This window comes from Scyliorhinus canicula, chromosome 29 (assembly GCF_902713615.1).
Source record: "Scyliorhinus canicula chromosome 29, sScyCan1.1, whole genome shotgun sequence".
Lineage (NCBI taxonomy): Eukaryota > Metazoa > Chordata > Chondrichthyes > Carcharhiniformes > Scyliorhinidae > Scyliorhinus > Scyliorhinus canicula.
Genome location: NC_052174.1, coordinates 8,552,873 through 8,573,669, shown reverse-complemented (window position 1 = coordinate 8,573,669; position 20,797 = coordinate 8,552,873). Strand labels below are relative to the sequence as shown.

At 51.4% G+C, this 20,797-nt stretch overlaps 1 protein-coding gene across 9 annotated transcripts in view; it reads right to left on the bottom strand.

Moving 5' to 3' along the window:
- LOC119958367 overlaps positions 1 to 13,346 on the bottom strand; it is a 93,300-nt gene extending 79,954 nt beyond the window's left edge. For 5 of the 9 annotated variants that reach the window (XM_038786838.1, XM_038786839.1, XM_038786841.1 and 2 more), the window contains exons 1-3: positions 13,243 to 13,346; positions 3,213 to 3,308; positions 1,372 to 1,434 (exon numbers count right to left, since the gene is read on the bottom strand). In XM_038786838.1, coding sequence (XP_038642766.1) covers positions 1,372 to 1,434; positions 3,213 to 3,308; positions 13,243 to 13,245 — 162 coding nt within the window. In that variant the 5' untranslated portion in view covers positions 13,246 to 13,346. The remainder of the gene's footprint in view (positions 1 to 1,371; positions 1,435 to 3,212; positions 3,309 to 13,242) is intronic. The other 4 variants (XM_038786840.1, XM_038786842.1, XM_038786844.1 and 1 more) reach the window with 1 other exon arrangement.
- Between the last annotated feature and the right edge of the window lie 7,451 nt (positions 13,347 to 20,797).

Genomic DNA, 20,797 nt, shown 5'->3' with positions numbered 1-20,797 from the left:
GGGTCACTGTCTGTGTGGAGTCTGCACGTCCTCCCCGTGTGTGCGTGGGTTTCCTCCGGGTGCTCCGGTTTCCTCCCACAGTCCAAAGATGTGCGGGTTAGGTGGATTGGCCATGCTAAATTGCCCGTAGTGTCCTAAAAAAGTAAGGTTAAGGGGGGGTTGTTGGGTAACGGGTATAGGGGGGATACGTGGGTTTGAGTAGGGTGATCATTGCTCGGCACAACATTGAGGGCCGAAGGGCCTGTTCTGTGCTGTACTGTTCTATCACGTTTATCCTCCCCGCGAATAAATACTTTGCACCAGTCAGTCCCCCCTCTAAAGTGAAAGTGAGCCCTACTCTCTGCTCTTACTGCAACACTAAGATCATGCCCTGTGCCTCCCCTGGTAAGAGATCAACAGGAAGTCGCACATTTTGTCTGCAAGGATAAAGGGGCCACGTACTCCCCGGGAAATAACTATCCAAGTGGGGTAGAGATGCGGAGGGGTCCGGGGCAAAAATATAGAAATGACTCAAGGCAAAAATCAGTGCAGGCAATGGGTTAATCGAACCATAACTTCATAACTCAAGGGATGGAATTGTACAAAATTTTGGTTCGACCACACTTCAAAGATCTGCTTTCCAGGTGACGAAAAGGATGTCGAAAATACATAAAAGGTTTGCTAGATCAATACAAGTAGTAAGAGGTAACGCCCATCAGAAACGATTGAAGTATCTGGGTCGCTTTCCGGGAGGGGATGGGTGACCTGACTGAGGGTTTTAAGATTACAAAAGGGATTTGATAGGACAGACGTAGAGGTGTCATTGCCAATTGCGAAGGGGATCAGAACGTCGAGCCATAATCAGAAGGCGATCACCACTAAATCCAATCAAGAATTCAGGAGAAACCTCTTCACAGTGGTTAGCTCCAGGGTCCCAGGTTCGGATCACTGTCTGTGCGGAGTCTGCACGTTCACCTCATGTCTGCGTGGGTTTCCTCCAGGTGCTCCGGTTTCCTCCCATAAGTCCCGAAAGACGTGCTTGTTAGGTGAATTGGACATTCTGAATTCTCCCTCTGTGTACCCGAACAGGCGCCGGAATGTGGCGACCAGGGGATTTTCACAGTAACTGTATTGCAGTGTTAACGTAAGCCTACTTGCAACACTAATAAAGATTATTTACACAGAGAGAATGTGGAACTTGCTCCCCGTGTAATTGGTGTTTAAGGTGAAGCCAAAAAAGCCTATATGAGGGAGAAGGGAATGGAAGAATAGGTTGATGGAGGTAAGATGATGTATTGTAGGAAGAGGCTGCTATAGAGCATGAACATCACCCATGAAGCAATTGGGCTGAAAGGCGGATTGAGGGCGTCAGGGGCTTGATGGGAAACTTACGTCTTCCACTTTCTTGAAAGTACTCCTCGTCAATCGGGTACGTTGCACAGTATTCACAGGACTCTGAAATGAAACAGAACGTAGGTTACTACAAAGCACACTACAAAGCTCTCCCACCATTGTCATGAGAATGTCACTTTAAGAAATGTTTGGCCGCTCATGTTGCTGCAGTGATGTCAGAGTGTGGGTGGAGCTGAGCTCGGGCTCTGCTTTTTAGTTTCACTTTGAGAAAAGCTTGGGTGTGTTTGCGTCTTTTTGGTTTCGTTTTCAGTGTTGGAGCTGAAGCCAGACAAAGCAGGTGTACTGCTGCTCTCTCTGCCATGAAAAGACTATCTCTTGATCATTTGGTGAATTCAGGAATTATAAATGATCTCAGTAGCGACTTTAACCTGTTGTGCTTCTGTTTAAAGGTTTTTTAGGTCTTCTGGATGTTAAAAGGACAGCTTAAGGATTACGTAGTGTTGTATTCTTTGGGGGTTGTATTTGAATTAATGGTTGCCAAGATGTTCACTATGTTTTAAAAAGGTTAACCATTGATTTCCTTTAAAAAAAAAACACTTTTCCATTTCTGCTGTACCACACCTGTAGAGTGGGCCGTGTGCTCCCCATACCACAATCTATTAAAAGTTGTGGATCAGGTGAACTCCATGATACACTTTGAGGTTCTCTAAACCCTGGCCCATAACACCATCCTTCCCAGCAATTTAGGAACGTAGGAATACAAGAGGGCAAGATCATGGCTGGTCATCTACCTCCATGCCATTTCCTTCCCCCACCCACTACCCCCATATCCCTTGATGTCATTCATATCCAGAAATATATTGTTGCTGTCTTGAACACGCTCAATGGTTGAGCCTCCCATAGCCCTCTGGGATTCAGAATTCCAAAGATTCACCACCCACTCGTCCACATCTCAGTAATATATTCTCTGGTCAAACAATCGTCGGGTTAAATGGCCCTGCCCCCGAGTGAATCCTGAGGAAGGAGCAGTGCTCCGAAAGCTAGTGATTGAAACAAACCTGTTGGACTTTAACCTGGTGTTGGAAGACTTCTTCCTGTGCCCACCCCAGTCCAACGCCGGCATCTCCACCTCTGGATATCAACATTTGCCAAAAGTTCACCATTCTGCTTTTTCTTCTACCGTTCACACTTATTCACATTATATTCCTTCAGCAATGTACTGCCCACTCAGCCAGTGTAGATCCCCATGAAGCTTAGAACATAGAACAGTACAGCACAGAACAGGCCCGTCGGCCCTCAATGTTGTGCCGAGCCATGATCACCCTACTCAATCCACGTATCCACCCTATACCCGTAACCCAACAACCCCCCCCCCTTAACCTTACTTTTATTAGGACACTACGGGCAATTTAGCATGGCCAATCCACCTAACCCACACATCTTTGGACTGTGGGAGGAAACCGGAGCACCCGGAGGAAACCCACGCACACAGGGGGAGGACGTGCAGACTCCACACAGACAGTGACCCAGCCGGGAATTGAACCTGGGACCCTGGAGCTGTGAAGCATTTATGCTAACCACCATGCTACCCTGCTTCTTTACATCTTCCTCATAACGCACATCCTCCCCGCGAGTGTGGGGAACGCACTCCCACGGGGAGTGGCTGAGGCAAACAGTGTCAATACACTTACGGGAAGCTGGACGCACACAAGAGGGAGAAAGGAATAGAAGGATATGTTGTTAGGGCAAGATGGAGCTCGCGAGAAGCATCGAAAAACAGTACAGAACCAGTCATGCCAGTTTTGGCGTTGTGCATTAACGGTATGGTAACAAAGGTGCCGGAAAATGGAGACAGACAGTTGAACCTGGATTACTCGGACCTGCGGCGACTTTACCGGTGTCTCAGACTTCATGTCCAGCTGTGCATCCTCCTCCAGCATGCCCAAAGAAACCCTGTTGCGCAGCCTCCTGCTGACCTACGAAGAAATTCACAGAATTTACTTGACGTATGCTTATGCAGCACATGAGAAAAAAAACAATTGATGAGCTTCACAGGAGCACGATAAAACAAAGTGTCGCATAGGAATTCGGAGGAGTTGGCCGTTTAGCACCTTGATCCAGTTCTGCCATCCCATATGGCCATGCAAAAACACTCCGAGTCGGTTATAAATGATGTAAAAGCAGAACGTTTAGAAATACATAGAATAATCAAGCAGAGTCAGCATGGCTTGATGAAGGGGAAATCACGCCAGACAAATTTATTAGAATTCTTTTGGAGGTGGCAACGAGCAGGATCATAGAATCCCTACAGTGCCGGGGGCCATTCAGTCCATCGGGTCTGCAATGACCCGCTGAAAGAGCATCCTAACTAGGCCCACTCTCCCACCTGTAACCCCACCTGACCTGCACATCCCTGGGCACTATGCGGATTTAAAAAAAAAATCATGATGGCCAATCCACCTAAACTACACATATTTGGACTGTGGGAGGAAACCGGGGCGCCTGGAGGAAACCCACGCAGACATCGGGAGAATGTGCAGACTCCGCACAGACAAGTCACCCAAGGCCGGAATTGAACCCAGCCCCATGGCACTGTAAGGCAGCAGTGCTAACCATTGTGCCACCAGGAAAGGGGCCTCATGGTAGCATGGTGGTTAGCATCAATGCTTCACAGCTCCAGGGTCCCAGGTTCGATTCCCGGCTGGGTCACTGTCTGTGTGGAGTCTGTACGTCCTCCCCGTGTGTGCGTGGGTTTCCTCCGGGTGCTCCGGTTTCCTCCCACAGTCTAAAGATGTGCGGGTTAGGTGGATTGGCCACGCTAAATTGCCCGTAGTGTAAGGTTAATGGGGGGATTGTTGGGTTACGGGTATACGGGTTACGTGGGTTTAAAGTAGGGTGATCATTGTTCGGCACAACATCGAGGGCCGAAGGGCCTGTTCTGTGCTGTACTGTTCTATGTTCTATGAAACCAGTAGATAGAATATACTTTGGATTTCTAAAAATCATTCGATAAGGTACCACACAAAAGACACAAGATACGAGCACATGGTGCTGGGGTAGTATATTACACGGGCAGAGAACTGACCAACTAACAGAGGGCAGAGAGTTGGGATAAGAGGAGCATTTTCAGGATGACAACCCTGTAACTAGTCTCCATGTCTGGGGCCACAATTATTGATAATATATTAATGGCATGGACGAGGGAAGTGAACGTGCTCTTGCCAAGTTTGGGAATGGCAGGAAAGTAAGTGGTAAGGATGACACCATGTCTACAGCAAGATGTAGGCAGGTTATGGGAGTGGATGGGGAAAAAGAAAACTTGACAGATGAACTATAATGTAGGAAAACGTTAAGTTACGCACTTTGGAAGGATAAAAAGGAGCTGATGGACACCTAAATGGAAAGAGACAGCCTTGACAGGGTAGATACGGAGGGGCGGTTTCCCCATGTGGGACAGACGAGGACCAGAGGGCATAAAGAGTGTGAGGGGAACGCCTATTTAAAACAGGGAGGAGGAATTTCTTCTCTCAGAGGGTGGAATTCTTTACCACAGAGAGCCGTAGAGGCTGGATCGGCAAGTGTGTTCAAGGCCAAGACAAACAGATTTTGAATCAACCAGGGAATCGGGGGGATAAGACGGGAAAGTAGAGTTGAGGACAGTCATACTATGGTCTCGTTGAACGGTGATGCAGACTTAATGGGCCGAATGGCCTACTTCTGCTCCCACTTTTGGCTGATCGGATTCTGTCCTCAACTCCACGTTTTATCTGCCCCCTCATAACCCTCGATTCCCTTCTCTATCAAAACTCTAACTCGGCCGTAAATATATCACTGACCCAGCCTCCACTGCAGAAATAAAATCCACATCCTCGCAACCCTTGGGGGAAATAAAATTCTCAATCGCCACCTTAAAAGAACATAGAACAGTACAGCACAGAACAGGCCCTTCGGCCCTCGATGTTGTGCCGAGCAATGATCACCCTACTTAAACCCACGTAACCCGTATACCCGTAACCCAACAATCCCCCATTAACCTTACACTACGGGCAATTTAGCATGGCCAATCCACCTAACCCGCACATCTTTGGACTGTGGGAGGAAACCGGAGCACCCGGAGGAAACCCACGCACACACGGGGAGGACGTGCAGACTCCACACAGACAGTGACCCAGCCGGGAATCGAACCTGGGACCCTGGAGCTGTGAAGCATTGATGCTAACCACCATGCTACCGTGAGGCCCTTGAGATCTCTTATTCGTAAACCACCCTAGCTAAGAGAAATATCCTCCGGCTATCTATGGGCTGGAGTCCCCTCAGGCTCTTATTGAAATATAGCAGATCACCTCGTATTCTTCTAAACTCCACTGGGTATGGGCCCCAACCTGAGCAGCACGGAAGCATAGTGGTTAGCACAATTGCTTCACAGCTCCATGGTCCCAGGTTCGATTCTGGCTTGGGTCACTGTCTGTGGGGAGTCTGCACATCCTCCCTGTGTGCGCGTGGGTTTCCTCCGGGTGCTCCGGTTTCCTCCCACAGTCCAAAGATGTGCAGGTTGGGTGGATTGGCCATGATAAATTGCCCTTAGTGTCCAAAATTGCCCTTAGTGTTGGGTGGGGTTACTGGGTTATGGGGATAGGGTGGAGGTGTTGACCTTAGGTAGGGTGCTCTTTCCAAGAGCTGGCGCAGACTCGATGGGCCGAATGGCCTCCTTCTGCACTGCAAATTCCATGATAACATAAACCCCTCCATCCCAGGAATGAGTTGCGCAAACCCTCTTTTGAACCACTTCAACGCACTGTATCCTTTTCCAAATAAGGGGACCAAAACTGCGCAGATATGGTCTCCCCAAGCCACTGTACAGCTGCATTAGCCACTTTTATATTCCATCGCTCTTGCAATAAGCCAGATGTTAGGTAGATTACTGTAGAAGTCAGGTATTTTAAATACACTTAATATAGGTAAGAAGACTGTTTAAGACAGAAATATCAATTCCCAGTTTTAAAATGAAAGAACCATACAATTTCCAAACTCAGTCATGAGTTTGCAAAACACAGAAGTTTGATAAAAACATCACATTTTTCCAAGGGCAAGGGCGGAATCCATAGCAACGAGGGATAAGGATGAAGTATTGTACGGTTCTCACGCAGCTCGAGATTAGGTTGAATCATATCCCATAAATTATACAAGCTAAAAAAAATATCTTGAACTATATTGCCTTGTTTTTAATAAATGGACAGTTAAAACATCGACTCAAATATAATATATATATGTATATATTTGATTCCAACATTCTCAGTGAAACAATCTTATAAAAAAACAGTTTGAGTTGTATGTTCTGAATTATGCCTAGCCTAGCAAGATGAGATAACATGAGGTCTCCATGGTGGCAATAGGTAGGTCAGCATTAGACCAGTTTTTGCTGGTTTTGATAAAGCACAATATCCCATGAGAAACATACCAATAAGCAACAATTAGAAGTGGCGTTACATTGTCATGATGGACGGCTTTTTATCAAATCAAATGTGTTTTGAATATAGCTTAAACCAATTAGGATTATATTGGGGTGTGATCAGATCGCTTAAGACAGATATCAAAGAGTATATCCATGGATGATTTGACCACCATTTTTAGTGAGGAGAGGAGAGAAACGGGGGCAGAGAGGAGAGAAACGGGGGCAGTGACGAGAGACAGAAGACTAGAGACAGAAGACTAGAGGCAAGAAGACAGACAAGTCAGAAAGGCAAGAAGACAGACAAGTCAGAGAGACAAAGAGAACAAGACAGAAAGAGAGAGAGAGAGAGAGAGAGAGAGAGAGAATTAGAAAAGAGTTCTGTATTCCTATTTCATTTTCATACTTTGACTTCAGCCTTTGACTTTTAAAGTTGTGTTCAGGCTATTGTCTCAGAAGATAATTCCTGTGAATTTTTGAAGAAAATCAAATTGTCTACAAACTACCTTTTAAATCATTTCCAAGTTGTAACCAATGAACTTTGAATAAAACAATTCTTATTTGCACCTGACAAGTTTTAAACTTGCTTTTCTACTGAGTTTCAGCAATGTCTCACCAACAACCGGCAACCGTAAATCAAATAAAACTGGATCAAATCCTTAGAGATACTTCAAATTGGCGAGCCAGCCAGGAGGGGAGGAGTTCTGATTCGACCTTCGGAGAGGTTCGGAAAGCTTCGTGAGAAATCGGAGGAGGAACAGGCGACGACGGAAGCTTCGGGAATAATCGGAAGAGATCGGAAGACAGTCGGAATCCACGGCTAGACTGGGGTAAGAAATATCTTTTTCACCCATTAAAAGTCTTAAAGCCGCATCAATCAGTGCTTCGACCCCTGAAAAGGACATTTTTATAGACTGTGTTAAATCAATCAGCTGCTGGTTGTTGAGACTAACGCAGCCTACACAGAAAAAGTTAAGTGAAAGGTTGAATTTATGGCTGATCCAGTTGAAAGTATAGATTTAGACCCTTTAGAAGGCAGAAATTTACTCCCTACGACGGTAAAAGGAGGAACTGGGATACCAGATGTTTCCATTGAAGATATGTTGGGGGATTTTGGGTCTTTCTTTCGTAAACAATTTGACCTATGTGAAACCTCAAGAAAAATTGAATCAAAGTATAATATCTGCAGAGGACAGTGGTCCTTTGATAATATCAAGAGAGCATGGGGAAAAAGCACACGATTGCACAGTGCAGAACGTGTTAAATGGTCCCTGGCAATTATGGGACAATTACGCAGACAGCAAGAGATAATTACTAAAAATAAAACTGATCATGAATATAGGACCACTAAAGACCAACTAATTGCAGTTGTTGAAGAATTGCAAGATGCAAAAGCAAAACTTGAATCTGATGATGAAACTAGAACTGATTTGGAAAACAAAATCTCTGAACTCCAGCAGTTATCTGTTCAATTAGCAGAATTCCAAAATCAAATTTTTGAGATGCAATCAAAAAACCAAAAGCTGCTAGCAAAAACTGAGCAAATTGATTTTGAAAATTCCAAGTTAATTGAAGAAAACTGTGTTTTAGAAAGAGAATTGCGAGATGTAAAATCCAAATTTGAACAGGACGATGAACTTAGAACAGAATTAAACTACAGCAGGTATCTGTTCAAATAGAGTTCCAAGATCACATTTTTGATGTTGAGTCAAAATACAAACAGTTACAATCAAAAACTGATCAAACTGTACTTGAAAATTCAAAGTTAATTGCAGAAAAATGTGTTTTAGAAAAAGAATTGCAAGATACAAAAGCAAAGCTTGAACATTATGATGAAATTAGCACAGAATTGCAAAACAAAACTTCTAAACTCCAGCTGTTATCTTCTCAAATAGCAGAATTACAAAATCAAATTTTTGAGTTTGAGTCAAGATACCAAAAGTTGCAATCAAAAACTGAACGGATTGAACTTGAAAAATATAAGGTAATGGAACAAAAATGTGATGTTTTTATCAGACTTCTGTGTTTTGCAAACTCATGACTGAGTTTGGAAATTGTATGGTTCTTTCATTTTAAAACTGGGAATTGATATTTCTGTCTTAAACAGTCTTCTTACCTATATTAAGTGTATTTAAAATACCTGACTTCTACAATTACCAAAATCCTGGTAAAGCGGTTGACTTAAAGGAATACATAAAACTGGAGAGAGAGGTGGAGGGAGGATATTCATAGATATGCAGGAGGCCATTCGGCCCATCGAGTCTGCATCGGCCCTTGGGAAGGGCACCTTCCCACACCAAGCCCACACATCCACCCTATCCCCATAACAAAATAACCCCACCCAACCTTTTTTGGACACCAAGGGTAATTTAGCCAGTCCAATCTACCCTAACCTGCACATCTTTGGACTGAGAGAGGAAACCCACGCAGACATGGGGAGAACGTGCAGACTCCGCACAGTGACCCAAGCCGGGAATCGAACATGGGGCCCTGGATCGGTGAAGCAACTGTGCTATCCACTTGTGCTACCCACATATTCCTGCGTTTAAGGCCCAGGCAACTGAAAGGCAGAACTCCCAACAGGGGAGAAATTAAAATTGGGAAGGATAGGTGGCCAGAATTAAAGGTGCACAGGGATCCTGGAGGGTTGTGGGCCTGGAGATCACAGGCCCGAAATGTTAACTCGGTTTCTCTCCCCCCACAGATGCTGCCTGACCCGCTCAAGCATTTTCAATATTTCTATTTCAGATTTCCCAGTGTTGTGTTTTAGCATTCAGATCAGCAGTCAGTGAAGAGAGTAGAATTATTAATGGACCTTGATCCAACCTGATGTTTTTCACATTCATTTACGGGAACGTGGGCCCAGCATTTATTGCCCATCCCTAGTTGCCTTCCCGAACCGCTGCAGTCCTGGAGGTGTAGGTACACCCGTAGTGCTGTTAGGGAGACGAGTTCCAGGATTTTGCCCCAGCGACAGTGAAGGAACAGTGATCTATGTCCACGTCAGGATGGGGCAGTGACTTTGAGGAGAACAGGGCAGCACGGTAGCATGGTGGTTAGCATAAATGCTTCACAGCTCCAGGGTCCCAGGTTCGATTCCCGGCTGGGTCACTGTCTGTGCGGAGTCTGCACGTCCTCCCCGTGTGTGCGTGGGTTTCCTCCGGGTGCTCCGGTTTCCTCCCACAGTCCAAAGATGTGCGGGTTAGGTGGATTGGCCATGCTAAATTGCCCGTAGTGTCCTAAAAAAAGTAACCATGATGTGGAGATGCCGGCGTTGGACTGGGGTGAGCACAGTAAGAAGTCTTACAACACCAGGTTAAAGTCCAACAGGTTTGTTTCAAACACGAGCTTTCGGAGCACGGCTCCTTCTTCACCTGAGGAAGGAGCAGCGCTCCGAAAGCTCGTGTTTGAAACAAACCTGTTGGACTTTAACCTGGTGTTGTAAGACTTCTTACTGTAAAAAAAGTAAGGTTAAGGGGGGGTTATTGGGTTACTGGTATAGGGTGGATACGTGGGTTTGAGTAGGGCGATCATTGCTCGGCACAACATCGAGCGCCGAAGGGCCTGTTCTGTGCTGTACTGTTCTATGTTCTAACCTCCAGCTGGTGGGGTTCTCAAGTATCTGCTGTTGTTGTCCTTCTAGATGGTAGTGGTCATGGGGTTGGAAGGTGCTGCCGAAGGAACCTTGGTGAGTTTGTGCAGTGTACCTTGGAGATGGTACACACGGCTGTCGCTGTGCGTCAGTGGGGGAGGGATTGAATGTTAATGGAAAGAGTAGCGATCTGGGAGGGGCAAATGAAATCTTGGTTGCGCAGCATTGACGGCAGTGCCCTGTTGCGGGCCGGATTTCCATAGAATCCCTACAGTTGCAGAAGGAGGCCATTCGGCCCATCGAGTCTGCACAACCCTCTGAAAGAGCCTAGACCCACTCCCCGCCCAATCCCTGTCACCCCACCTAACCTGCACACCTATGGGGCAATACTTAGAACAGCCAATCCACCAAACTTGCACATCTCTGGACCGTGGGAAGAAACTTCCGACCAGGGTGCAAGAGTCAATTACTAGAGGACATAGGTTGAAGGTGCAAGGGGCAAAGTTTAGAGGAGATGTACGAGGGAAGTTTTTTATTTTTACACAGAGGGTAGTGGGTGCCTGGAACTCGCTGCCGGAGGTGGTGGTGGAAGCAGGGACGATAGTGACGTTTAAGGGGCATCTTGACAAACAAATGTATAGGATGGGAACAGAATGATACAGGCCCCGGCAGCATGGTTGGTGCAGGCTTGGAGGGCCGAAGGGCCCGTTCCTGTCTTCCTGTGTTGTACTTTTCTTTGTTTTTTGTTGAAATGGGAGCACACGGAGAAAACCCATGCATTTTTCTTTTAAATTTAGAATATCCAATTATTTTTTTTCCCAATTAAGGGGCAATTTAGCGTGGCCAATCCAGCTACTTTTTGGGTTGTGGGGGTGAGACCCACACAAACACCGGGAGAGAATGTGCAAACTCCACACGGACAGTGACCCAGGGCCGGGATCGAACCCGGGTCCTCGGCGCCGTGAGGCAGCTGTGCTCACCCCCGCACTGCCCGAACCCGCGCTGTCAAGATGGAGAATGTGCACAACCGAGGGCAGAATCGAACCCAGGGTTCCCGGCAGCACGAGGCATCCCCACCACCCACCTGGGGCGGGAGGGGGGGGGGGGGGGGGGGGTGACTGCAGTCAACAGCAGTGGGGGTGGGGCAACAGCGGCTGGGGAGCAACGGTGGCAGACAACAGCGGCTGGTGACAACAACTGGGGGGGGGGGGGGGGGGGGGGCGACCGCAGAGGGGGGAGGCGATGGCCACGGGGGGCCAGCGACAGCAGCGAGGATGGGCAGCAGCAACAAGGGGGTGGGAAGCAATGGTTGGGGTGGTCAGCAGCAGCGGATGGGAGGGGGGAGTAATGGTCGGTGCAGGGCAGCAGCAACAGGGGGGGGCAATGATTGGGGGGGGGGGGTGAGGCAGCAGCAGCAGTGTGGGGCAATGGTTTGGGGGGGGAAAGAGTTCCTGGGGCAATGGTCCGGGGGGGGGGGGGTGGTGAGAGAAGAGTTCCTGGGGCAATGGTTGGGGGTGGGGGTGAGAGAAGAGTTCCTGGGGCAATGGTTGGGGGGGGGGGGGGTTCCAGGGCAATGGTGGGAGGGTTCCTGGGGCAATGGGGGGGGGGGGGGGGGGAAGAGAAGAGGCAGAGTTCCTGGGGCAATGGTGGGGGGGGGGGGGTTCCTGGGGCAATGGTAGGGGGGAGGGAGGGTTCCTGGGGCAATGGTTGAGGGGGGGGGGGGGGCAGCAGCAGCAGGGGGGCAATGGTTGGGAGAGGGGGTTCCTGGGGCAATGGTTGAGGGGGGGGGGTCAGCAGCAGGGGGGCAATGGTTGGGAGAGGGGGTTCCTGGGGCAATGGTAGGGGGGTGGGAGGGTTTCTGGGGCAATGGGGGGGGTTGGGTTCCTGGGGCATTGGTTGAGGGGGGGGGGGGTCAGCAGCAGCAGGGGGGCAATGGTTAGGATAGGGGGTTCCTGGGGCACTATGGGGGGGGGGGGGAAGGAGGAGGGAGGGTTTCTGGGGCAATGGTTGAGAGGGGGGTCAGCAGCAGCAGGGGGGCAATGGTTGGGAGAGGGGGTTCCTGGGGCAATGGTTGAGGGGGGGGGGGGTCAGCAGCAGCAGGGGGGCAATGGTTGGGAGAGGGGGTTCCTGGGGCAATGGTAGGGGGGTGGGAGGGTTTCTGGGGCAATGGGGGGGGGTTGGGTTCCTGGGGCATTGGTTGAGGGGGGGGGGGTCAGCAGCAGGGGGGCAATGGTTAGGATAGGGGGTTCCTGGGGCACTATGGGGGGGGGGGGGGGGGGAGGAGGAGGGAGGGTTTCTGGGGCAATGGTTGAGAGGGGGGTCAGCAGCAGCAGAGTGGCAATGGTTGGGAGAGGGGGTTCCTGGGGCAATGGTTGGGGGGGGGTCAGCAGCAGCAGGGGGGCAATGGTTAGGATAGGGGGTTCCTGGGGCACTATGGGGGGGGGGGGAAGGGGGGGGGGGAAGGAGGAGGGAGGGTTTCTGGGGCAATGGTTGAGAGGGGGGTCAGCAGCAGCAGGGGGGCAATGGTTGGGAGAGGGGGGTTTCCAGGTCACATGACCCAGACCCCCCCACAGAAAGAGGCAGTCCTCTGTGGGATCTTGCCGTGCGCCACGTTTCCTGCACGGGGGGGGGGGGGGGTTATATTTCAAAAAGCCTGGGTGGTAGATAAAGAAAAGAGAGAGGGGGGGGGGGGGGACTTGGCCGCTGGTTGCAGGACGGGACAGGAGATATATCAATGCAAACGAGGCGCACGTGGCCAACGGTTTGTCTCCGCCCCGGGGGGGGGGGGGGGGCACCGCGCTGTCATTTAAATTTAAAATCCAATGCGGAAAATGCCGCTGGTCAGCCCGAATCCCCCGCCGCTACTCACCATCTTCCCCCCCGGTTCCCGGTCCCCTCACTGACTGACTAACCGGCCGGCCCGCGCCTACTACCAACAGGCCCGGGTTAAAGGTTAGGGAGTGCGCCATCTTTATAGGGGGCAGACAGGCGGCGGGTCCTCCTTCGGTTCTTTCATCCGGACGCCATCTTTCTGAGGGGCAGGCGGCGGCGGCTGGCCCCGCGCTTGTCATTATTTTCCCGCCGCCATCTTTGTGTGTGGTTGGGGGGGGGGGGGAGGGCGGGTCTTTAATCCGGCCGCCATCTTTCTGAGGGGCAGGCCGCAGCTGGCAACGCGGTCATCATTATGTCCCCGCCGCCATCGTTCTGAGGGGCAGGCGGCGGCTGCCCCCGGCGGCAGTATTCTTTTTTCCTTTGGCCGCCATCTTTGTCGGGGGCAAGCTCCCGCCATTTTCTTGTTTTTGTTGTTCTCCAGGCCGCCATCTTTGTGAGGGGTGAAAGCCGTCCGGCGGCGGGGACGGACGGAGGTCGCCGGCAGGTAGGTGGTTTGTTCTCCATCTCCCCTCTTGCAAATGTTGCCGCTGAAGATTATTTTGCAAACGGAAAGCTGCCCCACTCTCCCCGGGCCCCTGGGCTCGCGGTACGCTGGCGCCCTCTGCGGTGGGAGGCCCCACTCTCCCTGGGCCCGCGGGACGCTGGCGCCCTCTGCGGCTGGAGGCCCCACTCTCCATGGGCTCGCGGGACGCTGGCGCCCTCTGCGGTAGGAGGCCCCACTCTCCATGGGCTCGCGGTACGCTGGCGCCCTCTGCGGCTGGAGGCTGAATTGCCGCCAGTCTGGGTTGCCAACCTCCCGGATTGCCTTGTGCATCCCAAGGAATTGCAATCTCCTTCAGTGACTCTGGGTGCAAAAATCCCTCATAAGATCTTCCCTCCATACCAGGCAACACCCTGGTAAATCTCCTCTGCACACGTTCCAAAGCTTCCACATCCTTCCTATAATGAGGCGACCAGAACTGCACGCAAAACTCCAAATGCGGCCGCACCAGAGTTTTGTACAACTGCAACATGACCTCATGGCTCCGAAACTCAATCCCTCTCCCAATAAAAGCTAACACACCGTACGCCTTCTTAACAACCCTATCAACCTGGGTGACAACTTTCAGGGATCTATGGACATGGACACCGAGATCCCTCTGCTCATCCACACTACCAAGAATCTTACCATGAGCCCAGTACGCTGTCTTCCTGTTATTCCTTCCAAAATGAATCACCTCACACTTTTCTGCATTAAACTCCATTTGCCACCTAACCTTTTTTAGACATGTAAGGGCAATTTATCACGGCCAATCCACCTAACCTACATATGAAATGAAATGAAAATCGCTTATTGTCACGAGTAGGCTTCAATGAAGTTACTGTGAAAAGCCCCTAGTCGCCACATTCCGGCGCCTGTCCGGGGAGGCTGGTACGGGAATCGAACCGTGCTGCTGGCCTGCTTGGTCTGCTTTAAAAGCCAGCGATTTAGCCCAGTGAGCTAAACCAGCCCCTTTGGACTGTGGGAGGAACCTCCGCAGCCTTAGGGGCTAGGCCCGCCCCGGAGTGGTTGGCGCAACGCCGGCTGGCGTGGAAGGCCTTTGGCGCCACGCTAGCCGGGACCGAAGGGACTCCGCCGGCCATGTGTGGGTCCGCACATGCGCGGGAGCATCAGCGACTGCTGACGTCATCCCTGCGCACGCGTAGGTGGGGGGGGGGGGTCACCTACGCGCTGGCCATCGCGGAGGCTGACGTGGCCGGCGCGTAGGAAAAGAGTGCCCCCCATGGCACAGGCCCACCCGCGGATTGGTGATCGCGGGCCAGGCCACCGTGAGGGCACCCCCCAGAGCCAGATCGCCCTGCGCCCCCCCCCAGGACTCCGTAGCCCGCCCGCGCCGCCAGGTCCCGCCGGTAAGGGCCCCGCGCAATACATTTAGTTCCTCGTCCGAATCATTAATATATAATGTGAACAGTTGGGGTCCTAGCATAGATCTACTAATTATATCTTCAAGGAATTCTAGTCGATTTGTCAAGCATGATTTTCCTTTTGTAAATCCATGTTGACTTCATAGAATTTAATGCGGAAGGAGGCCATTCGGCCCATCGAGTCTACCTAAGCCCACAGCTTCACCCTAATCCCGTAACCCCACCTCACCTTTTTTAGACACTCGGGGCAATTTCGCTAAGTATTCACCTAACCTGCACACCTTTGGACTGTGGGAGGAAACCGGAGCACCCGGAGGAAACCCACGCACACACGGGGAGGACGTGCAGACTCCGCACAGGCAGTGACCCAAGCCGGGAATCGAACCCGGGACCCTGGAGCTGTGAAGCGACTGCGCTAACCACCGTGCTACCGTGCTGCCCAAATGCTATGCTATGAAATCCTGATAATGGTCTCCAGCAACTTCTCTACGACCGACGCAAAGCTCACTGGTCTATGGTTCCGTTTTCTCTCCCTTTTTGAATAGCGGGGGTTACATTCGCTACGCTCCAATTTGTAGGAACCATTCCAAAATCCAAAGAATTGTGGAAAATGACCATCAGTGGATCTACTCTTTCTCGGGCCACTTCCTTAAGTACTCCGGGATGAAGATTATCGGGCCCTGGAGATTTATCTGCCTTCAATCCCATTAATTTCCCCCAAAGCATTTCTTACTCACAGTAATTTGTTTCAGCTCTTCGCTAAAACTTGTGCCTCTCCGAACTTCCGGTACGTTATTCATGTCTTATTTGAGAAGCCAGAAGCAAAGAACGAATTTTAGTTCCTCAGCCATTTCTTTGTCACCACATTATGAATCCCCTTGCTTTTGATTGTAAGGGGCCTACATTCGTTTTTATTAATCTTTTTCTGTTTACATACCTATAGAAACTTTTACAGATGTACCATAGAACATAGAACAGTACAGCGCAGAACAGGCCCTTCGGCCCTCGATGTTGCGCCGAGCAATGATCACCCTACTCAAACGCACAAATCCACCCTATACCCGTAACCCAACAACCCCCCCCCCCAACCTTACTTTTTAGGACACTTTTTAGGGCAATTTAGCAGGGCCAATCTACCTAACCCGCACATCTTTGGAATGTGGGAGGAAACCGGAGCACCCGGAGGAAACCCACGCACACACGGGGAGGACGTGCAGACTCCACACAGACAGTGACCCAAGCCGGGAATCGAACCTGGGACCCTGGAGCTGTGAAACATTTATGCTAACCACCATGCTACCGTGCTGCCCCTACAGGTGTAAGATGCAGGGTCGCCAAGCCTCCTTTGACAGCACCTTCCAAGCCCATGATCCACCACTGACAACGACAAGGGCAGCAGATGCCTGGGAAGCCCACTGCTTGCAAGTTCCCCTCCTTCATCCTTTCCATCCTTTCTTTTTTTTAGACATTTAGAGTACCCAATTCTTTTTCTCCGATTAAGGGACAATGGCATATCTGGTTGAGCACACTGGGCTAAATCGCAGACCAAGGCAGGCCAGCAGCACGGTTCTATTCCCGTACCAGCCTCCCCGAACAGGCGCCGGAATGTGGCGACTAGGGGCTTTTCACAGTCACTTCATTCGAAGCCTACTCGTGACAATATGCTATTTTCATAGCAGGGGCTGGTTTAGCACACTGGGCTAAATCGCTGGCTTTGAAAGCAGACCACGGGAGGCCAGCAGCACGGTTCGATTCCCGTACCAGCCTCCCCGGACAGGTGCCGGAATGTGGCGACTAGGGGCTGGTTTAGCACACTGGGCTAAATCGCTGGCTTTGAAAGCTGACCGAGGCAGGCCAGCAGCACGGTTCGATTCCTGCGAACAGCCTCCCCGAACAGGCGCCGGAATGTGGCGACTAGGGGCTGGTTTAGCACACTGGGCTAAATCGCTGGCTTTGAAAGCTGACCGAGGCAGGCCAGCAGCACGGTTCGATTCCTGCGAACAGCCTCCCCGAACAGGTGCCGGAATGTGGCGACTAGGGGCTTTTCACAGTCACTTCATTCGAAGCCTACTCGTGACAATAAGCCATTTTCATTTCATTTCATTCATTTTCATTCAGCCAATCCCACCTCCCCTCCACGGGGAGAGCGTGCAAACTCCACACGGACAGCGACTCAGAGCCGGGATCGAATCTGGGACCTCAGCGCCGTGAGGCAGCAGTGCTAACCGCTGCACCACCGTGTCGCCCTTCACACACCATCCTGACTTGGAACTGTATCACTGTCGCTGGGTCAAAGACACAAAACTCCCTCCCTAACAGCACTGTGTGCTTACCTGCCCCAGATGCGGTTTCGAGAAGGCAGCTCACCACCACCTTCTCAAGGGACCATTCGGGATGGGCAACAAATGTTGCCGTTGCTCGCGACGTTCACAACCCTGAAAGAACATTTTTAAAACCACAAATCATACAGTGGCAGACGGGAGTGAATCGTTTCCTCTCACTCACCCTGTGTTGTACCTTTATTGGAGCTGACACGGAAGCGCCAATTTGGCCGTAGTGCGGGTCTAGAATCATTACAGCACAGAAGAGGGCCATTCGGCCCATCATCTCTATTCAGACCCCTCACAGCCTTGTACACCTCAGCCTAATCTCCCCTCAGCCTCCTCTGTTTCAGGGTGAACAACCCCAAACTACCCAATCTTTCCTCATTTTTGCACCCTTATTAAATCTCCTCTGGGCCCTCTCCAGTGTAATTACATTCCTGCTACAATGAGGTGACCATAACTGCAGGCAGTGCTCAACACCCGGCCTAACTAATATAGCTTTACACAGGGGCTGGTTTAGCTCGCTGGCTAGACAGCTGTTTTTATTTTAATTCGTGGGGGGGGGGGGGGGGGGGGGGGGGTGTGAGTGCCGCTGCCTGGGCCAGCATTTATTTCCCATCCCTGAGGGTACTGTGGCCATCTAAAATGGCCGCCCGCAAAGGATGATGGGAATTGTGGTCAGGTTGCGACACAGACAAGACGCAGCCTGTGTGTATTTGCAAACGACAACCCAGACCTGTACAGACACTCGCATCTGCTAGAGGCCACCCACAGGTTTCCCCAGGACAATGGGGGGGGGGATTCACCGAGCCCCGGGCCGGGCCGGAGAATCGCCGCGCCCCGACGCCGGCGCGCGATTCTCTGAGGTGCGGAGAATCGCGGCATTTGCGCCGGCCGTGGGCCGCTGGAATCGGCGGGGCCGCCCATTCTCCGGCCTGGATGGGCCGAGCGGCCGCGCGGAAACGGCAGGGTCACGCCGGCGCAGTTCACCCCTGGTCGCTGCCGGCGGGAACTCTGCGCGAAGGGCCGGGGGGGCGGCCATTGGGGGGGGGGGGGGGTGGGGCTCATTCACCGGATGGGGCCTCCGATGGGGTCTGCCCGCGGCGGGCCGGCCCCCCCCCCCCCCCCCCCCCCCCCCCCCCCCCCCCCCCCCCCCACTCCGGGCCTACTTTCTGGCGAGGCCGGCCCCCGAACACCGACGCCATGTTGAGTCGGGGCCGGCGCGCTAAAGAAGTCCCCCGCGCATGTACAGGTTGGCACGGCGCCCATTTGCCGCCGGGAAAGGAGCCTGGAGCGGTGTGAACCGCTCCAGCGCCGTGCTGGCCCCCTGTGGGGGCCAGAAACGGTCGTACCCAGGCCCGGTTCGTGACGGCGTTCACAACGGTGCAAACACTTGGGCTCCATTTGGGAGAATCGACCCCTGGGCTTCAGATTGAAACTTGACATGAGTAGCAGACTGAGAGGCACCTGCTCACCTTACTTGGCAGCGCACACGTGCCCGAGGACAAAAACAACTAGGACTCGCCCAGCTATCAAGGTAGCTAATTTGGCCAGAATCGATCAGGGCGATCGAAATCCTATCGGTTCATTTGGTCCCTACCTGGGTCCGCCCAAAAGAGCGGGAAAGATCGGAGGAAAAGAGGAACCTCGCGACCAAAGAGCTGCCTCTTTTGGGACCGGCTTCTGCGTACCCACTGCCGCACATCGACCAGCCAACTTCAAGGACCCGCGATCTCCACCTGAAAGGCGACACTTAGCTTAGACGCACCAGACGACCTCCAGCCGCCACACATGGGGGGCGCCAGATAAAGGCCTCATCTAACCTCCACGGAACCTCATTTAAACTGCTAGATATAGTCTAATGGGCCTCACGGTAGCATGGTGGTTAGCATCAATGCTTCACAGCTCCAGGGTCCCAGGTTCGATTCCCGGCTGGGTCACTGTCTGTGTGGAGTCTGCACGCCCTCCCCGTGTGCGCGTGGGTTTCCTCCGGGTGCTCCGGTTTCCTCCCACAGTCCAAAGATGTGCGGGTTAGGTGGATTGGCCGTGCTAAATTGCCCGTAGTGTAAGGTTAATGGGGGGATTGTTGGGTTACGGGTTTCGGGTGGATAAGTGGGTTTGAGTAGGGTGATCATTGCTCGGCACAACATAGAGGGCCGAAGGGCCTGTTCTGTGCTGTACTGTTCTATGTTAATGTGTAGTAACGTGTAAGTTATTAAGTACAGAACCAATCCTATGTTTGATAATGAACTATAATTGTACTAAAATACTGGTTGGGTGGTCATTTGTCCAGTACCACGGAACGCACTATTGTGGTTAATGGCAATAATGATTGGGGGCAGCACGGTAGCATTGTGGATAGCACAATTGCTTCACAGCTCCAGGGTACCAGGTTCGATTCCGGCTTGGGTCACTGTCTGTGCGGAGTCTGCGCATCCTCCCCGTGTGTGCGTGGGTTTCCTCCGGGTGCTCCGGTTTCCTCCCACAGTCCAAAGATGTGCGGGTTAGGTGGATTGGCCATGATAGTGTCCAAAATTGCCCTTAGTGTTGGATGGGGTTACTGGGTTATGGGGATAGGGTGGAGGTGTTGACCTTGGGTAGGGTGCTCTTTCCAAGAGCCGGTGCAGACTCGATGGGCCGAGTGGCCTCCTTCTGCACTGTAAATTCTATGATAGAAGTCAGCTAAAGCATTTAAGAATCAACCACATTGCTATGATGCTGAGCACGGCCTAAAGTGTGGGTTCAATTTCTGCACCGGCTGAGGTTATTCATGAAGGGCCCCCCACGGCCTTGCCCCTTGCCTGAGGTGAAGTGATCCTCAGACTAAAGCACCACCAGTCAGCTTGCCTCCTCAAAGTCACCTGAGACTATGGCGAATTTACCGTTACCTATATAGCTCGAGCATAATCTCCCTGCCCTTACACTCTTTATCTTGGCAATAAAATAAATTATTCCATATGCCTTCCTAACCACCTTATCACACCTTTTAGGGATCTGTTAACATTCACCTCTGCACCTCCAAACTCCAAAGCCTTGGGCTTGGCTCCTCCCTCCCCGTCCTGATCCATAGGCCACAATCAGTAAGGATAAACAATAAGACTTCTTCGACGATACCGGGGCCCTGCAAGGCTGCGTATTTAGCCCCCTACTATACTCCTTATACACACGCGACTGTGTGGCAAAATTCGGCCCCAACTATATCTACAAATGACATGAACGTAGTGGGTCAGATCTCAAACAACGATGAGTCAGAGTACAGGAGGGAGATAGAGAACCTCGTGGCATGGTTCAATGACAACAATC